We start from the raw sequence: 19900 nt of genomic DNA, 5'->3' as shown, positions 1-19900 counted from the left end.
CGAAGAATTAATATTACATAACCATTTGTCTCATCCAGGCCCTCCTTTACACCTGAGATAGGGTGGGGGATGAGGGGAGGGGGGGGGCAAACTCGAGTTGCCCGCGGCAATCGGATGACCCCGGCGTCTACCCAGCCTTGGACACAGCTGTTTCACTTCACACCGGATTGCCTCCACCTGCGGCGCGCATCACCAGCAGCGCTACTCTCCGTAATCACACGAAACATGAGCAACAAAGCCCCCCCCCGACCAACCCACCCACCCACCCACACACCCCAGCGCACCCATTTTCCCCTGAAAAACGTAGGGACACCCCAGCTAAGCCCACACATCCACCCACACTGCCTCCTATCTGACTGATAAGCCAGCCGCACACTGTGCTAAACGCATGCCTATCTGCCCTCAGCTTTAAACCGCTTAGTCACCTAAACGTGGTCGGACTCCAATGACCACACAAATAGGTAAGCAGGCAACCAACCACTGAAATGCCTTGTATATATTTTGTATTTATGTTTGTTTATAGTTATGTATTTTTGGCTTTTTTGTGTCAAGGAGCATATTGCATTACTGTACAGTAAATAGGTTTGCTGGTTCTTCTTTTGAGAGGTAGGACATATGGCATATGGGCAAACCGGTGACACTTCAAAACAGAGACACTATCTAAAACCGTAAAGGCTAAAAGACTATTGGCTAATTGGATACCTTAACATCCATCAGGCATCTAGCTTTGAATTGTGATGAATGGATAGGTAGGAGTATATCTTCAATACTTCCACTACCAACTAAAACCTGCACAATCCATTGTTTTAAAGTATTATCTAAATCCAATTTAGATGTACATTACTTTATTTTATGGGGTGACTACTACTACTATCAGCTCAACGCTTAGAGGTAATACTCAAACCATTCCAGTGGTTTCTATCCCACATGTACCGCTCTCAGAACAATGTAGGCCAGCTCGTGTGTGCTAGCGCTGCAGTAGCGATACAAGTAGGGACAATGAATGGAGCATTGTTGACACAACTATGCTTTAGAAGTGACATGGCTGTGGCTTAACTACAGGGTCTTCTTGTGCAAAGAAAAAAACTGCTCGCTCAGACCACTGAGCGAGTGTCAAAGTGAGTGGAAAACAGGCGCGTTATTACTGTGTAACCACAGGCTGCTACGTGGTGCACAATTGTTCGACCCATGCCTTTGGTTTAACCAAAGTCAACGTTCATCATGTCTGAGCAACCTTCTGTCAATAAGTCGGTTTTTCAAAGTGGTCTGATCGTATCAGGTAATACTTATATTTCATGAACAGGGAACTCATGGAGGGAATTGAGACAACGGTAACTGTACAACAGTGGGTCGTGATGCGAACCTACTCTTTATTTTGACACTTTTGACACTCCTAGACTCTCACAAGCATATGTGTTGCCAAGTTATACAGACAATAACTGTAACTTTTAAAGATGAAATTAACGAAACTAGTGAGTATGCAGTGGGAGAATATATGCGATTAGCCACCAGCTAGATGATAACCCCACCGCAACCACGTGAAAAGACAAAATATTAATTCAGAGAAGCAGAGGAAGCATAGTTAGGCATTTATAATATCCGTTTCAGTCAGTTACATAATGTAATGTTTTACACGACATGGAATAAACAGTTTACGAAGACAGTGTCAACTTTACCTGTGAACATCCACAAGACAAGTATCGCGCAACTACGGCGTGCGGCGAGGACCAGACTGAACACAGGCGCGAAAGGCAAATAAAAAATGTGTTAAAGTATTAAATTGCTGTTAATAATGTAATCGCTTACCACAAATAACCATATTACACCCTATTAAAACCGCGAGGAAATCTTGTCTATATGCTTAGCTCCTGATCTATGGTCAAAAAAATGGCAGCACCTGTCATGCTTGCCCTGTCACTCCAGTGGGAGGATAGGAGGTGGGAGAATATAACAAGTCTGTCTCAAAAACAGGGACAATTCGGTCATTATTCTGTGCCTACCTATCTGCAATAAATAATTCATAATGAACAATGAACAATGAATATAGGTTTCGTGTTATTCTAATTAATTAATAGTGGTTTAGGCAAAAGTGCCTAAAAGGCAAAATAATGTAGCCTATTCTCAGGATCCAGAAATGACGCGTGTATGCGTGTGTTTGTGCGTGAGTGCGTTCAAGTGTGTGTGTGTGTGTGTGTGTGTGTGTGTGTGTGTGTGTGTGTGTGTGTGTGTGTGTGTGTGTGTGTGTGCGCGCGCGCGCGTGTGTGTGTGTGTGTGTGTGTGTGTGTGTGTGTGTGTGTGTGTGTGTGTGTGTGTGTGTGTGTGTGTGTGTGTGTGTGTGTGTGTGTGTGTGTGTGTGTGTTATCACCAGATATTCCAAGGATAAATCATTCAAGGGAATGTTCTTTTAATTTTGACTCTTTCCATGAACGAGCCAGCCTACATACGTGTATTGCGTACGTATCGTATGCATAGAGTATACGTGTATTGTAAACATTTGCATAGGCCAACATACGTGTGTTTTACCACAGATTAGCCTCCACCAGTTTCGGATTAATTATTAATTCTACATTAATACCACGCGATTTAAAGAGATGAGTAATACATCAGCTTTCTTCTGATGATCGACATTAGTTTGCAATAGCCACATTTGTAGCCACATCACTACGAAATATCTGCAACGGCGGATATGATAAGCTATACCCTGATATAATTTGACAGCATATGTAGACCTGTATTTTTCTTTAAACTCTTGTTAAATCTGATTCGTTGTATAATTACGGTAAGGTTATCGGTCCGTCATTGGCTGCCGGCGTGAGTGTGTTTCCCCTCATTGGTTCGCGGTCTCTCGTGCTCTGCTCCTCGACCAGTAGACACGCGAGACAGCGCATGCGTCTTACTTTTTCTCTCCCTCAGCCTTTGAAACTCGAGGTTGAGTTCAATCAAGAAAAGACCATGTACGCCGCCATAAGCAAGATAGGCTCCCCTCTTGTCTCTTTTAAAACGAAATCTCCATGAAATAGCGGTGACGCCGCGGCCTGAAGGATGGCCAACTCGGTGAGTAGAGAATGATAATGCGGCCGCCTGCACACGCGAGAGTGTGGCGGTCCACGGAGCGGCGTTGTGTGTTCGCTGTTTCTTTTTTTTTTTGCGCGTCTCGGCCGAAGATTTCATGCAGTATTCCCGATTGATCTGAAGCCGAAGTACAGTAGGCTACGACCGCTGTAGTTGAGCGCATATCGAGGCTGTGGTGGTCCAGCTGCAGCCTGACACACGGAGCATAAAGTAAAATAGGACGTGCAGGGTTTTATAATGAACGTGATCTGACTTGCAGGGAGACAGCTGTTGAGTTATGAATGTAGAAAAGTTGATGTGTCTGTGTGGCTTACATTAGTGCACAAACTGTATTTTTTTTTTTTTTTACACGTGCATTATTTCAGTGTTAAATGGATGGACGAGTAGGGAGACATGAGACCTAATGCCATTTTATTGTTGATTGTTGCAACTGCACAATGGTTTTGATAAAGCCCCTTTCTGCAAATGTGAAGAAAAAAAATCCCACACGTTTTTGGGTGGAAATTAAAAAAAATAATCTTATCAAAAGCATAACATCCCACAGGGTGCCGTTCAGGTGAAACTGGAACTTGGTCACCGTGCTCAGGTCCGGAAAAAACCCACTGTGGAAGGATTTACCCACGACTGGATCGTTTTTGTCCGAGGACCGGAGCAAAGTAACATTCAGCACTTCGTGGAGAAAGTTGTTTTTCACCTGCACGAGAGCTTCCCAAAACCAAAAAGAGGTAACATAATTTTGTTTGTGGTCATTGCATGTAAACCTTTATTTTTCCCATGGAGTTGCAACGCTAGACGTGAGCCGACTGTCTTTTCCAACTATGCATATTGTTGAAGTCTCCGTACATGTCTCTGGAAGAAAGCCTCTGGCCATCTCGGATCATGCATTACCTGTTGTGTCGTTGATGTGCGCTTTGTATTTTAGAGAGGGACCTTATGATCGCTAGAATACAATATCCAAGAATCAATCCTAAATTCCGTGATACAGGACGGATGCCAAACGCTTTGGCATCCGTTTACCAGGTATTGGCACCGCCTTCATGGGTATAGCCTTTTTTTTTTTCATTCCAAATGATAGCTTATTTTACCGCCTGCCTTTTGACTGATTTCAAAAGGATGTATTAGTTCATATGGATAAGATGCGCATTGGAAGTTCTCCCTAATACGATGCGTGGATGTTGTAGCCCTCTATAGCACATTGTAGCCTACTGTATCTGAACACCATGTTGCAGCACCATGAATAAAAGGTATAAGCAACCCCATAGCGTTAGTAAGCCTACAACTGTAATCGCAGCGCAACGGCTCACATTCGGGTGGATGTGGTCGACTAGTATTTCTGCGAGGAGAGTGATTTTTGGATGCGATAGGTAGCCTATTTTGGGGCATCGTAGCCATTTAGGGTGTTGGAAACGCCTGAAGCCTGCTCCCTGGATGTGTTCGCCTGTACACACACACACACACACACACACACACACACACACACACACACACACACACACACACACACACACACACACACACACACTTGTGCATGTGAGGCACCCTCTCGTGATGGAACGTCTGGCTAGGATGAGATCAATTAAAATATTTGCTAGTTTGGAATTTTTTACCCCCTCTGCTCTCCCTCCCTCCCCCTACTCCTCCTCCTCTGCCCTCCCTTCCTCCTCCTCCTCTTCCTCATCCCCTACCCCAGCCCACCCCCTCTCTGCCTCTGGAGCATTTGAGGGTTCTCTGGCGTGACAAGGGCTAGGCAGCGAGCCAAACTCTGTGCCTTACCGGAGAGACCCTGTCTTATTCTAATTATATGTGACTCAAATGGCAGACAAAAGATTCACGTTATTAAAAACAGTTGTGAGTTAGTCTCTGTTCGGGGCAGTTTTCCCCCCCTTTTCGTCTCCACACTGTCTGGTTGTGACAAGTTTGCCCGGCCAGATTTGAAGTTTGTAATATTCTTAATGATTAACCCACAAGTTGTTCCAGTCTTGAGTGTCAGGGGATGCTGGCTTTGTTTAGAAAACTAGTGCTTTATAGTGAGTCTTTCTACGCATTTAGTGGCAGATGGTCAATGGTTTGGGCAATTAGCTTTCCGAAATGTTGCCTATTCCTTCCAAGTCTTCTGGATGGTACACTGTTACTGTTAACATAGTGACAGATATTTAACAGAGGAATGAGGCTGTACACGTCAAACATACATATTCTAGGAATGATTATTCATTAGCAAGATTACAACCACGCAGTATAACCAGATATGGTAAACGATTGATCTCATTGCGTGTTCAAAAAGAAAGTATATTTTTTCCAACCTCAGCCAGTGACTGTACACACTTTACCAAACAGAGGGGCTGAAGCATAGAGGGACTAAATGAAGTCTTGCTTATGCCTGCCATTTCCCCTCCTGAACCCCATTCAAAAAGAAAATACCTTGGTCCTATTTGGGCACGCAGTACATTCTTCGTGTGTGTGTGTGTGTGTGTGTGTGTGTGTGTGTTGGGGGGGGGGGGGGGGGTGTTCGGATGCTATGGAAAAGAACACACTTTTCAACCTCCGCGTCACGTCTTATGAATAGCCCACGGGGATTGACAAAGTCTTTTCGGAGTGTTCGACAAAGCTATGTTGACTGGGGACTCACAGCGTTGCCTCGGAGCTACAGGGCTCTTCAAAGCTCCTCAGAAGACGTTCTGCTGTGGGTTCCAGGTTTTGATCCCCCTCACCCTCCACCGTCCTCCACCCTCCACCCCTGCCCACTCCTGCTCAGTCCCCACCCCCCCCCAAAAGTCCTTCACATCCACCCCGGTGGTGATGGATGTAACGTTAGAGGACTGGGGGTGCAGTCCAAGACCCAGAGGGAGTGTACTTAACCTTCAGTAAATCGCAGGAAGTGACACGTGCTATTCGATCCTGCTTCCAACAAAAAAAAGAGAAAAAACCCTTGTCATGTTTGTGTGAACCCTTTTGTTTTTCCTGCCTGTTTTTTTTTTTTTTCTTCTTTTATGGTGACAAACGTCATGCCTTGAGTACTCTGGCTCCGTCCACCTCCTGACCGTCGGAACATTAGCTTAATTTATCTTTTTATGTTTGGAGGAAGACGCCTCGCGCCACTCTTGGAATAACCCTGCTCGCTGGCCACATCTCCTTCCATCGGTGCCAATTGATTAAACGAAGCAAAAAAAGGTAACGGACTGAATAGCAATACAGTCGTTACCTTTTTTGTAAAAGCAGCATATTCAATAAATAAGTGGCTGTGTTATGTGAGGCAAAATAGCGGGGGAAGGGGGGGGGGGTTGTGCAGAAAAGTCCCACGGTTGCAAAAATGTCCCTTTTTTGTATATGGTCGGGAAATAGTGCCATGTCATTATATCCAGTCTAGTTTTAAAAGACAGAATTTCAAATGGAATCTCACGGGAAAGCTGTACAACAGTAAATCCCCTGTCCAGTACGCTGGGCAGGCAGCGAGGAATGGCTTGCTCAATATTGCCGCGCCGCATGCACTAACACTTGAAAGGCATTCCATCAAAGTGTGCGATGCTTTCTGACACGCGCGACACTAACACTTTATGAGGGTCAGAAACGCCCCCATAAATCCAAGCCGCTGGAACGTAGTTACCCCTTAAATTTAAACTTAAGCGTTCTTGACAGTGCAGGAATTAAGGGGATTCTTTAGCGGTCCCGAAGGATTCCGATTCTCAGAGGATTAGTGGGAATTTCCCTTTTTGATTACTTGATCAGGCAACATTTTGTCTCGTCGTGGAAGAGCTGATTGCAGCTGGGGGTCTGAGGTGTGAATTCATCCGAGACACAGCGGATCAACCGGATTATCCACACGTCATCCAGATGCACAAACGGAGGGAGGAAAAAAAAACTCCCATGTGGCCGAGATGCAAAAACAATTGTCCCAGCATCTTGATCTAGTCAGGGCTGGCCAAATATCGCTGGGCTTCAGCTGTGGTGGAGACCCACTTCCCAGTACTCGGCTCAGTGGTGGAAGACCAGTAGTGGTGGATCGATAGTTCAAGGGCTTCAACGAGTGCAAGTAGATTCTTGTGTAGCTTCTGCTCAAAGTGAGATTACGCGAAATTTGCGCAAATCGCATCGATATCAAAATAAACCTCTCTTCAGGGTAGCATCCCACAGAGATGTGTTTATTTTGTGTGCTCCTCAATTTGAATCTTTTGACCACAGCTCTTGTTTCTCTCTTAAGAGGCAACCCCTCCCAAAACTAAAGCTGAACTTGGGTTCCAACAAGCCTTATTCTAGATATTTTGCTCCAGTATGCAAGACTCGGCTCTCTGGATCGTTTGTTGAACCTTAAACCCATATTCAAATAGAGGACAATGGCTGGGGTAAGACACCGCTTACTGCAGTGGGTGTCTCAGAGTCCTGTGACTGTGCTGGTGGCGCTGTCTCATCGGAAAAGGGAAAACGTCTCCTGTAAGCACCTTACGTTAAACACGTGACTGCTGTTTGTACTTACGCCATAGCCTGCATGAGTTGCATTGCGTTGCGGCCTTGCATTCACCTCTGTAGTGTCGCGGCGTAAAACTGTTGATCTCCGTGGTCCATGGATTTCATAGGGCAAGCCTAAATGGACATCAATTACCCCCCCCCCCCCCCCGTTTGTAGTAACTGAGGGTGGAAGGGTTCACTGGCAGCAAGGCGTTGACTAAGTGCTCGATGAAAAGGCGGAGGTGAGACTTTTGTGTTTGGCAACCGGCGTGGGCGACTAGCGTGCTAAACGAGTGGTCAGCCAAGGCCGCAGCTGGCTAGTTGTTGACGCACGCACGCACGCACGCACGCACGCACGCGCGCACACACACACGCGCGCACACGAACGCAGAAAGAGGAAGTCCCAGGGTCAGCACCAAGGATGTTTCTCTTCACCCTCTCTCCTCGTCCCTCCCTCCCTTCATTGAGGCCATATTTGTTTAATTTAGTCCTTAACTTTGCAGCTGGCGAGAATTAGACTCACTTGAAAGGAGAGGTTTTTTTTGTTCACTGTTGCTCTCAGAGCGTTTATGCATATATATTTATATATCTCTTGTGTACATTTACAGACGACATGCGTGCATTTGCTTCTAAGGACGATGATGATGATGGTGGCATACATTGAACTCGCTCCTCTGCCTCTCTCTCATGTCGGAGCTCTATCAATGATTAACTGGCCCTCCTTATGAATGGAGAATATAGGGACTACAGTAGCTCCTTAGGGAACACACATCCTCCACTCCAGGGATAGCCTGTCTCCGTCTCTCTCTGTCTCTGTTTCTGCTTTGAGGTTCTGGCAGCTCTTAACAACATCATTTGTGCAGCCCGGGCAACCTAGGTGTGATTTGGTTACATTCAGTGTAGCCTTGGAAACCAGATTGTGGGAGGGGTGCAGGTAGGTGGAGCGAGCCATTTTGAACTAAGTGGCCTGGAACATTGTCACCATCATGGCCAAATGCCCCCCTACCCCCCCACCGCAACGACCGTGCGCAGTGTGGCTCATTTCCTACCCTGCTAAAATATTGTATTGTTCAGCATCGTTCTATTGAAAAGGGATGCTTTTTTTTCGAAAAAAAATCTCCATTTTATAGTTGTCATCTCAAAGCCGAAGCAACTGATTCATTAAAATGGTGTAATGGTTCATTATTCATTTTTTGAGATACCTCCACCTACTACTGCTGTACAGGTATGAGAATAGTCATAACCGGGTGTTTTAACCATGTAGAAACCACGGCCATTTGCTTCCATGTTGTCGTTGCCCCCCCGCAACTTTTTTTTCAGCGGCGGGACTTGAAAGCAACTCGGAGGCGCGCATTAAGATTAACGACGCAGCGGTCGGTGGAATCACCTCCGCACTCCATTATGGCAGCGCCGCTCGGAGACTTTCAATGCCGCGTTGCCATGGCGACGGCCCAAACCCCGGCGATGCCATCTCGATGAACCGCGGGGCACATCTTGTAAAGGGTTCCGCTCGCACCGTGGAAAAGGCTGCCACGGGTAATTTGGGAAAAACGCTCATGCCCTCTCCCATCCCCTCTCCTATCCATTTCCCCGTTTCTACGTTGATCCCGGTTTGGAGGATGTCTTCATGGGAAGATGAAATCGGTAAATGGTAAATTGAGCGCTTTTTTGCAACCAGAGGCCACCCAAAGCGCTTAACAATATTGCCTGAAGTTACCCATTCATTCACACACTGACGGCCGCGTCAGCCATGCAAGGCGACAGCCAGCTCGTCAGGAGCAGTGAGGGTTAGGTGCCTTGCTCAGAGACACCGCGACACTCCGGGGATCGAACTAGCAACCTTGCGGTTACCAGACAACCCGCTCTACCTCCTGATCTCCTGCCGCGCCCCAAATTGTAATATTACAGTCGATTTTTATATCTGTCAACGGTTGAAGTGGACGAGAAAGATGCACCGTCGGTCACTTAATGACAGAATGCCTGGTTCCCCTCCAAGCCCCCCAGAGCTCCTGGGACACCCTTTCTTTACCTGACCACCTTGTGGTTCCTAAATACACATGGGCCATGGTCCAAATACGACAAAGTTCAAATCTCAGACGCAACCTTAAAGGGTTTGTGCATCGGTGTAGACGAGAATGAAAACCCTATCTTACCCTATTCTGAAAGGTTCGATAAGAATAATCCCACATTCTTCTTAAGACATTAAGGGGCTCTGTTGCCATCGATATGGATATGTCCTACCTAATGTTCGGTTGTCTAGGATTCCCATTCTTATTGCCGCTCCACCCCCTCCTCACATCTCCCTTTCAGGTAGCCAGGCGTTCCCCTTTCAGAGGACCCTATTAAAGGTTATGTCTAGTCAGTAGGTTTAACAAGAAAGGGTTGGTTTTTGGTCCAAAGGTGTAAATTGAAAGGCCTTTGTTTTGCTTTGAGGATGCCTCTCTGAGGATCGGGAATCCAGACAGTAGTGCTGGACAGACTGTGCTTAATGGCACTGTGTCTCAAATGATGGGCTATGCCGTTTCAAAACAATGTCAAACTGCATAGGGTGTGTGTGATCAAATTAGTCTTTCTTTTTTCTTTGATCGTTTTGTTTGCTCCTTTTTTTTTTTTAAATTGTTTTACTTCATTTAATTTCGCGTTTTTTGTGTGTTTCTATTCCTTCATCGACAGTCGGTCACTATGTTATGTGACAAAGGCCCATGCATGTGTCGAAGAGGTATGCCCCTTCCCTCTTAATCCTTCCCTCTCCAAAGGATTTCTGTGCACAGGGCGGCTGCTGCTGCTGCTGCTTCGAGTGCGGTTTTTAAAGCCATGCAAGAGGAGAAAGGGGGGGGAAATCTCAGACAGAAACATGGGCAGACTGTAGCACTGATTGCCCCCAGAAGCAGGAACAGAGCTGTAAATGTTGGCTCTCTGGTTTTGTCAATGAAAGGAAGATGGAGGAAGTGGTTTTATTGACGCATGGTTTATATGACCTGTCTGTCAGCGGGTCTTTGACTCTCGTCTGCCATTAAAAGCATTTGTCTCTTGAAACCAAAGCTGGAACGTTTCCTAGTTAAGGGGGGTGGGAGAAGTATCACACCGGGACCCCCTTAATTTCTATGTTTCAGGTTGACAAACCCATTTGACACATAGCCTGTGTGAACAGGATGCAAACCACTGGCAACGTTGTGGCTCTGAAGCAGCCATTTGCTGACTTTTCCTGTTTGTTTCTTTGAGATCCCTTGCAAAGCATTTTTCATGCTTTTTGGTTTGGCGTTTTATAAAACGTCCTATGGCAAAACTATGATTCAACAAAAAAAAGATGCTACGAGAGTTTTTTTTTTAATTAACACTTGTTTACCTTCAAATGTATAGCCATCTCATAAACCATACTTTCCTTGATTATCCAGGCTGCCACACTCGCTAATCCTGAGTGAAAATGATCATTGGAGATGGTCATTATTAGCGCTTTGCTAGTGTGTGTGTCTGTGTGTTGGAGCTAGTGCCGTTAGAATTCCCCTCGCCACATGCTGACTCTACAAGATAGGTGATTCTTAAGCAATTCCTTTTGCAAGCAAGCAATCAAATGCCCTCTACCTGTCTACTCTACATTCATCTGCCAACTGAATCGCAGGCCCGGTTATTTTTGGAGAGAATATAAGGCAGAATCAGCAAGTCAAACTGGCTATCGGAGGGGGTGGATTATATGGCATGAATTATATCACATGATCCACTTTTGTGAAGGGTTGTGCAATGACTAACCACACACTGCAAGATTGATGATTCGCTCCATTTCGGTCCAAGTAGCTGTCAAAGTAAAAAAGAAAAAAATTGTCAGATGAGAGATTGATTTCCTCTTGCCATGAGTCAAATGGGGTATGAAGACTCTTAATAAGGTCAATAGGATTAACACCTAAATCTTCGACCACAACATGGAGCTTGACATGAAAATGCAACCTGACATTTCATCACCCATGTTTGAAGGGGACCCGGTCACAGAAGGTGGGCATGACATTGCAACCGCACAACAGTAACTCTTTTAGGTCGTCCTTTTTAAGTACGCCTGAAACAAAGTGTGAGCCGCGACAGCCCCGTGTTTAATGTCACACAGTGGCGCTGGGATGCAGCATTGTGGCGCAGTGCCAATATATCGATCAGGGAGGAGCACGAGGTATATATCTATTTGTTTTTGTAGGCGGCAGTAGCTTGGGATGCAGAGTGGGTTGGCTGGTAACCCCAAGGTTGCTAGTTCGATCCCCGGCTCCTCCTAGCCAGCATATGGTTGACTCCGCTGTGTGTGAATGTTTGCATGAATGGGTGAATGTCTTGCAATGTTGCTCTTTGGATAAAAGCGGTACATAAAGGCAGTACATTTACCATCCCTTTTTGTATATTGACGCCTTTTTTGTTGGCTGTGATTTAAAATGTATTTATTTTCACCGCATCACCATTTTCGATCTGCGTATTCGTTTTTCACTGTGTTGTAATGAAGTGTTATCAATCGGGTTAGAATACATTTAGGCTTTCTTTTCGCATTATACAGCCATCGCCAACCCCCACGAGGGAACGCAGTCTTCCTTAATCACCCGACACTGAATCGCCTCATTTTAGACGATTACTTTACTTACAGCGGCGAGATGCCCGGCTCGCACACAAAAGCTTCAAAGACGGGGGCAATTACATAATGGCGGATGATTTATGGCTGGAGTGGGGCTTGAATGCACCCCCAGGTTTGCGGGGGGGCTGTGCTCCTCTGTTTCACCATGTTCTACATAAGGTTCGGGGGGAGGAGGGGGGGGGGGGGGGGGGATGTGAATAGCGTTGTTCTTCTTTTTTTTTTTTGAAGCCTCTTTGCAATAGAACCTGACCCGGTCACAATTAATAATGACCCATAATATTTGCACAGCTTTATTTGGTTTGGGGTTGCTTGGCCTCAGCGATGAGGGGGACCCCCCCCCCCCTGCGGCGCGGACCCTACCCGGCTGTCAGTCATCCCCTAGTCTGGGGGGGGTGCAGGGGGGATGTTATGGCGGAGACCTGTGGCGATGGAGGGTCTGTCTGTTATCCGGAGTATGGAGTGAGGAAGCGGGGAGGGGCGATACGGGAAGATGCGCGATAGCGAGAATTCTGGGGGATTATACACGAGATCATTAAATATCCCGACACACTTATGAATTAAAAAAAACAAAATTGAAATGATTGACTCGCTGGTCATTTCAAATCTCGTGTTTGATCATGTTAAAGGCATGTCTTCTCATCGTGCTTCATTTAGACAATAACACTGGGTACCGCAGCAAGTTGATATCTTCATTTCATTGACTATACAGTACCATTCTAAAACTGCAATATTTAATTATTGACTAGCCCTATGTAAAACATCCTATAACGTTTTTATGTCTTCTAATATGCTATATCATATCTATAGATTATATCACAAAATTGGATCTATATTTTTATGACCAAGGCTTGGTTTCTCAGTGGAATTATTGGATCTTCCACAGCGTATCTAAATGTTACGGTCGAGTTGATATGTTCATTTTTCAGGGACAATATACAGAATGAGGAGGAGAGATTCATTGTACCAGATAACAGCCTCTTCCTAATACCCCTCCCCAGTCCCTCCCAGGTGGATTCTCTAAGCGTAGTCTTGAGAGATTCACTCCTTGTGAGCCAGTCCCCTCATTAGGGGAACGCGCTACACCTGAGCTACCCTTCCTAGCTGCTAAATTGGGTTCTTGTGCGGTCGTCCTAATATAACACCTCTAGTTGTCTCTTAACAAAAGCCAGGCTGTTGATATCCATATACCATGTTGTGTTTTTTAGTTTCGGTCGACAGTCTTGGCGTATACATGCTATTGGGGCTGTGCAATTAATCACATTTTAATCGTTATTTCGATTTTGGGGTCAAACGATCGCCAAACTAATATAATCGATTGAAATGATTTATTTTATTTTATGTTTTTATATATATATATATATTTATTTTCATTCAACGTTTTATAGAAATTGCAGCTTGATAAATTCTGTACATTATTTTCGGTTTCAACAAAATTTGAATAATCGTGATTTCAATATCGACCAAAATAAATAATTGTGATTTTTTTTTTTCATAAAACCTTTTCCAACTCATTTTCCCAATTGTGACCGATGTTGCTTGGTCATGGTAAAAAATACACAGCATAGATTAGCTCTTCATTTTTCTGGGTACCAGGGAGCCACACTCTCCTTTTATAGCAAGGTTTTGGATCATCCATGAAGGCACAATACTGGACTTGTTGGCATTGGATGAGGCATCCACTGTACAATAACGATACATTTGACGTTAGAAAGTTGACGTGAAAGATATAAATACTCTACATCTGTAAAGGGAACATATTCGTCCACATCCACGATTCCAAGATTCACAAAAGGAAATTAAAGAGAAAAACCTTAGAAGGGGGGTTATCTGCCTGTATAGCCTGGATAGTTAATGGCATGCATTGCAGCTAAAACATCTAATTAACGTCTGAGGGTTGCTGCTGAGGTTTAAACAGTAATGAAACACCCCGTGTTTTATTCTGGTCTGCGGTACCAACATGGGGAACTTCAAAATCTTCTCCTGGCCTTTTGCTCTGCAACCACCACAACCAACATTTCCCTGTGTACGGTAATGTCTATTTCACTGAACTTTAGTTGAGAAATGTTCGATTTCAAGTAAGAGTCCAATAGGATCTTTCTGCGTGTTGCGTTCACTGCATTATTGGGTTACGTTCACTATATCACGGGTGCTCAAAAGCAATGTAACGCAGGTGAGGGGAACGTGGGAGGTTCACTTCAACCTGATTGAATCGCGGGCCAGTCAATGAGCACGGGCTATATGCGCCACAGGTGAGCTACTGCTTCTGTCCATTTGAGCCGTAATTTAAGTTTGTTTGTCTGTTAATGCTGCCGCTGTATATGTGCTCGATTTGTTTGCTTGATAACTCGGTTATTGGTTACTTTGGTCACGCTGATAAAACATCGTTTGCGGTCTGATGTTTAACGTTGCCTGCTTGATAGTATCCCGGTAAATGTTTGAAATTGTAGTGTCGTCACTGTCACACGAGAATACTTCCTGGTTGCAATGCAGGCTGGGTAATGTAGTTAATCGCTGCACATAGATAATGGTTTGCTGTGCTCAGCGTTGCTACTTAAAACTACACTCACTGTTTTGCACTTTAGGCCAACATACTGAGAGCACTTATTGGCTATTGGTTTAATGTGTGGTTTACATTTGGTTTAAGTAGTTGACTTGGATAATTTGATGCAATGCAATGTGGCTTGTGTGTGGCAGTGCAATGTTTAATGTGCAATGTTGCTTGTGTGGGGAATTGTTGCATAATCAGTTTAAACACTAATTATATATTACTATACTATATTATATTATACTATTTTGTTATAACACTAATAGAACATGACGACTATACAATTTTATTATAATATATTATGCATGTGGCTATCAATATTGTTGTTTACACCATAGCCTTTCTATTCGACAGGTTTATAACCTGTTATTTGTGGACTAAAACAACTGAAAAGGAAAATCAAACAAAGTAAATAAAAAACCACAAAGAGTTCCTTCTTCTGGCGCCCCGTTCGGTGGGGAAATCTTAACAAACCGAACACTGCGTTTGGGCTATACTTATGTGCGCTTATTGATCAATTTATAAATGTATTTGTGTTGCTTATTGAGTGGAGACCCCAAGATGTTTCAGGACGTTTCGATTGCTCGCTGTAAGCCTAATGTGAGATGGCAGGGGCCATTCTTCATCGTTTCGTCAACCGGTGAGGAAATGACATGTGTGGACCCATGTCGCCTGCATCATGAGTTACAACCGCAGAGCTCACAGGTGTACTGGCGAGAAAACACCGCAGCTAATTGGTGTGCTCCATGCAGAGTCCTCTGGGACGGGGGAGGGAGACTCAGAGGAAGGGGGGAGGGGAGGCTGATGGAGTCACCTGACCTTCGCTATGGGTTGTTTTTGTTGTCTGCAAAGGCCTGATGGGTAAGCGAAGGTGACTTGTTGTAACCATAGATTAGCTACCAGTCTTGTGTGCTTTTGGATCCATATGGTGCGTGCGTCGGTGCCCAGATGCGAGGATAAGCAATGGATTTGGCAGAATTTTGTCGAAGGAAATGTTTTATTTATTTTCATGCAGCAAGAATATGATTGTGAATATTTGAGGTGATTCTGAATATTTGGGGGACTGGCGTGATAAGTGGTTTGTGATTGGCAGGCTGAGACGTTTTAACAGGTGACAGCCCATCTGGTGTGGTTTTCAGTTAAAAACGACATGGCCGTTTAGAAAGGAGTATGAGTTTAGCATTTTAGTGCTTGAATAGGATCGCGGACAGGAGAATTAGGCAAAACCCGTTTCTATATGCTGATATTACATATGCTTATTCTATATCTTATTTAACGATAGTATCACATCAGTATCTTCAGAGTATCTTCTATGTATGATGATGAGCAAAACATGAATGGTTCTTTTTTTTAATAATTATGATTATTAAAAAACGTTTTAAATGACATGGACATCACTTCCTGATCAACGGTGCGGATAATTAAATATAATTTAAATATGAAGGCCTTCTGCCAACTCGGTGAATAAGGCAAATGACTAGGTCTAGTCTATTTTCTTCCCCATTCTTGGTGCTATTTCGACTACATTAGCGTTTGATCGCTCATTTCACTTCCTAATCGGACGCTTTGTGTCTCCCGTTTCCAGTATTCAAGGACCCGCCGTACAAAGTGGAGGAATCGGGATACGCCGGCTTCATCCTGCCCATCGAGGTGTACTTCAGGAACAAGGTACACCCCCCCAGCCCCCCCCCCCCCCCCCCCATGTGGAAGTTGACGGCGAGTTGTTGTTGCATAGCCGCCCCGTCCCCTACAACTTGGAGGGGGACGTCCTGGCACTTAATGTACGCACTTATTGTACGTCGTATTTAGTTATAGTACTCGGTTATGTAGCATCTTATCCTAGCTGTCTTTGTTGTGTCCGGGGAATGGGTGAACCAGTACCGTCGCATGATGATGAGCAACACGCGCCTTGTCCCTTTTTATTAAAATATAATTATGATTATTACATGTATATGTAAATATTTCTTAACCGTTTCCTCAAACAGCCCCGTCGCACCGTTACCACAGCGCCTGTAGAGCGAGACGGCGATGAGCAGGCCGATGTGACGGGCTGATGTGACAGATGGGCGGGGGGGGGGGCTGTTTTTTCTTCTTTTGCTCCGTTGGCAATCTCTCTCTCGGAGAAAGAGCGGTCCAACGGTGTCAATCACGCCGTCCCCGCCGTGGATCTGGCAAGCGTGAAATCCCATCAGGAGGGTGACGGCGCCGGAATGCGCTGGATGCGGAGGCGTCTCGCGCGGTACGGGAGACAATCGGGAGTGTCAGCCGGCGGCGAGTTTTCCAAACCTCCCAACCGGCGTCCCCGGAACGTGCGGTTGTAATTATCCCCTCTTGGCTTTAGAGCTCGGAGTCGCTGGATGTGTGAGGATGTGCCCGGCTGTATCGTTTAAGTCGAGAAACCGTTTAAATCATCCGATCGGGTTCCGGGACCCAAAGGGCGCGACGTGGTCATCAAGACCCGCAGCTTGACTTAGACTTTCTAAGTATTACTACACCGTCTGTCGCGCCCTTCTACAACTTCCAACTGATGTCCTCACTTCCTCCCACAGCCTCAGAAACGCCGCGTAAAGGATGGTGCATTCTTTACCCCAGTAAAGGTGCATGCGTTAAGCGGTAGTGATGCTCTGATTTGTCCCCTGAACCTGTCCACCTCGTAAATGAATCCTTCCACGTCCATCAGGATAACCGCTGGTTCGACGCTTGGCCCGCATATTGTTTAACCCCTCTGTAAAGGCACTGGGCACAGACTTGTTCTGCGCAAACAAAAGCAAAATGATGCGCTGGCCGTACGCCATCAAGCTTCGCTCTGAAACTGGATCTCCTGACCCATTTAGAGAGCCATTCAGAGGACACTTGGCGCTGTGAAGTCGACTCTTTGACTCCTTCCCAGCCGCCCGTCGCTCGGGTCGGTGTTCACGGGTTCATGCTCTGCACGATCCACGGGAGACGAGTGGGGGGAGGGGGTCGGACGGGGCGAGCGGAGCCTGCCAGCGGTGTCACTTTTTGGGCCGGGTTTCGGTGTCTGCGGCCCCCTGGTCTCGGCTTGTGGGAGGATGGGATTGCACCCACAAAGTGTGTGTGTGTGTGTGTGTGTGTGTGTGTGTGCGTGTGTGCGTGCGCGCTCTGCCATTACCCTTGGGCCCGTCTTATTGGCAGGGTGTTTGTGCCCTGTGGGACGGTGTGTATTCTGGGAGGCCTGGGTAGTGGCCATCGGTGAGGTATGTTGAAGCCAGGGACCCTGGTGGTGCAGGTGTCTCTGACAAATGATCCTCTTCCGCAGCACCTTTGCCCCAGAGGCCTACAACGGCTGGTGTGCAGACGGTTGGCTGAATACGGTCGGCAAAGGGAGCGGTTTTGACATGTTTTTAAAAGTTGGCAGCGTAGTAAAGTGACGGATGATCACAACTGCAACCGGGTTTGTCCTGGTTTTAAATGGCATCAAGGTATTAGGGAGCGTGCAGAAGTGCAGAAGGGATTTCAGTTAATGGCATGCAATTGCTTTAATCTTAGTGGCCTTTTTTCCAACAAAGCGACGAGGGTGCAGGGGTGTGATATTTAAAAAATCGGAAATGTCAGGAACAAAAGTGGTGTGCATGTTCACACCGGTAGTGAAGGCCAATCAGAAAGTTTAAATGTCATATTTAATTCCATTCGTTTTTTTTTTTAGATCGTAAATGTGTTAAAGACGAACGTAAAAAAGAAAGCCAAGTAGAAAGCTACTAAATTTAGCCGTGTGTTGCTCAAGAAGTGAAGTTGCTATAAATGTAGCGGCAATTTTGGGACCAAAAAAATAAATGTTGCAGTTAGCTGCAGGCCTCCCGGCAGGAAGGAGGAAGCTTTTCCTGTCGCGTTGACGATGGAGTTGACCCGTGGGAAAGACGGACTGTGGGGATGACAGACGCTGGCATTCAGGGCTGCCCCTGGGCACGGTGCTGGCTGCAGTCCCCCAGCTCAAGGGGGCAAATAAATCACTGGCCCGTGTCATCAAGTTCAACAGCGACATTAGGCTCACGGGCTCATGTGTCGGGAAACTCTGTTTAGAAATGAGTGCTTTTTGGGGGGTTTTAGAGAGCAGGGTGTGATTCAGAGTGCTTTGGTAATCCTGAGCCAGATCGTTTCTGTCACAGGTACTCAAAGATGGAAAGATAAGAGTGAAATTGGAGAGCAGATGTACAATTATATTAAAGAAAAAAGATGTAATTGCGATTATTTCGCATTTTTTTCTTTTTAAGTGCCTTATGTTCTGTATTACTCACTAAACTAGCAATTCATAATTCTATAGTACGGTGGGCTGCAAGACAAAGTGATGGCTGGTTGAATTGAATCTGGATTAGATCGATTTTGATTGCCGCTGATCTCCTTGCCCAAATATGGGCCTGTGTCTGCGTTTTCCCAGGAAGAACCGAAGAAAGTGCGTTTCGACTACGACCTGTTCCTTCACCTGGAGGGACACCCCCCTGTCAATCACCTGCGCTGCGAGAAGCTAACCTTCAACAACCCCACAGAGGAGTTCCGCAAGAAGCTGCTCAAGGCCGGAGGGGTAGGTGGAAGAGTTGGTGGAGGAGGGGTTTAAGAGGAGGGGTAGGAGGAGTTAACAGTGCTAACCTGTTTTATTATACAATGACTTCTTCATGTAAACTTACTTTAAGATGCAGGTTATTTTTCTTAAGCATTCATACTAAAATATTTTGGGTTCATTTCAACCAAAGATGAGCGACTCTTAGATTTGGCAATAATGTGAATAATTTGCCGATAACGTGGAGACGTTCGGTCGTTGTTGTTGCTGTGTTGTCTGTTGGCTGACGTTTTCTTCCTTGTTGATGACAGCAACGGGATCCTCATAAACGAAGCTCGGAAGACTCCAAAGTAAGAGTTCCTTCATACCGTCGTTGGGGGGGGGGGGGGGGGGGGTGGGTGGGGGTATTCAGTAATATTTCATGTAGGCCCCGACATAACTTTCAGAAGTTTGTTTTACTGAAAATCGTGTCGATTGAGAATAAGTCAACACTGACTCCATTATGGCCCTGATGTCCTCAGCATGTTCTCGGGGCTTGCGTTTGCGCTCGGTGGGGAACTCTGCGTCTCAATGTCGTTTCGTTTGAAAGTTGTCGAAACCTGAAAGGCCAGGTTAAATGTGTATCTTTTATTTTTTTTGTCTAAACTTTTCATTTATTTGTGATGTTTGCACATGGCTGTGGCGTGACGTAAAGGAACCCCTTCAGCCTCGCCCCGACCACAAA

The 19900-nt window shown here is 45.6% G+C and overlaps 2 protein-coding genes across 5 annotated transcripts in view; one reads left to right on the top strand and one right to left on the bottom strand.

Annotated features, from left to right (window-relative positions):
* Positions 1–1801, bottom strand: part of focad (focadhesin) — a 46746-nt gene extending 44945 nt beyond the window's left edge. For both annotated transcript variants that reach the window (XM_030338022.1, XM_030338023.1), the window contains exon 1: positions 1677–1801. The gene's annotated coding sequence lies outside the window, so the exon portion shown is untranslated. The remainder of the gene's footprint in view (positions 1–1676) is intronic.
* Positions 1802–2855: 1054 nt separating this feature from the next.
* The window catches only part of mllt3 (MLLT3 super elongation complex subunit), a 31606-nt gene continuing 14561 nt past the window's right edge, over positions 2856–19900 (top strand). For 2 of the 3 annotated variants that reach the window (XM_030338104.1, XM_030338102.1), the window contains exons 1-5: positions 2858–3054; positions 3617–3797; positions 16246–16328; positions 19057–19200; positions 19488–19526. In XM_030338104.1, the coding sequence (XP_030193964.1) occupies positions 3043–3054; positions 3617–3797; positions 16246–16328; positions 19057–19200; positions 19488–19526 (459 nt within the window). In that variant the 5' untranslated portion in view covers positions 2858–3042. Of the gene's footprint in view, positions 3055–3616; positions 3798–16245; positions 16329–19056; positions 19201–19487; positions 19527–19900 lie in introns of all 3 variants that reach the window. The other variant, XM_030338103.1, reaches the window with a different exon arrangement.

Source organism: Gadus morhua, chromosome 17 (assembly GCF_902167405.1).
Source record: "Gadus morhua chromosome 17, gadMor3.0, whole genome shotgun sequence".
Lineage (NCBI taxonomy): Eukaryota > Metazoa > Chordata > Actinopteri > Gadiformes > Gadidae > Gadus > Gadus morhua.
This window is presented reverse-complemented; position numbering and strand designations above follow the sequence as displayed.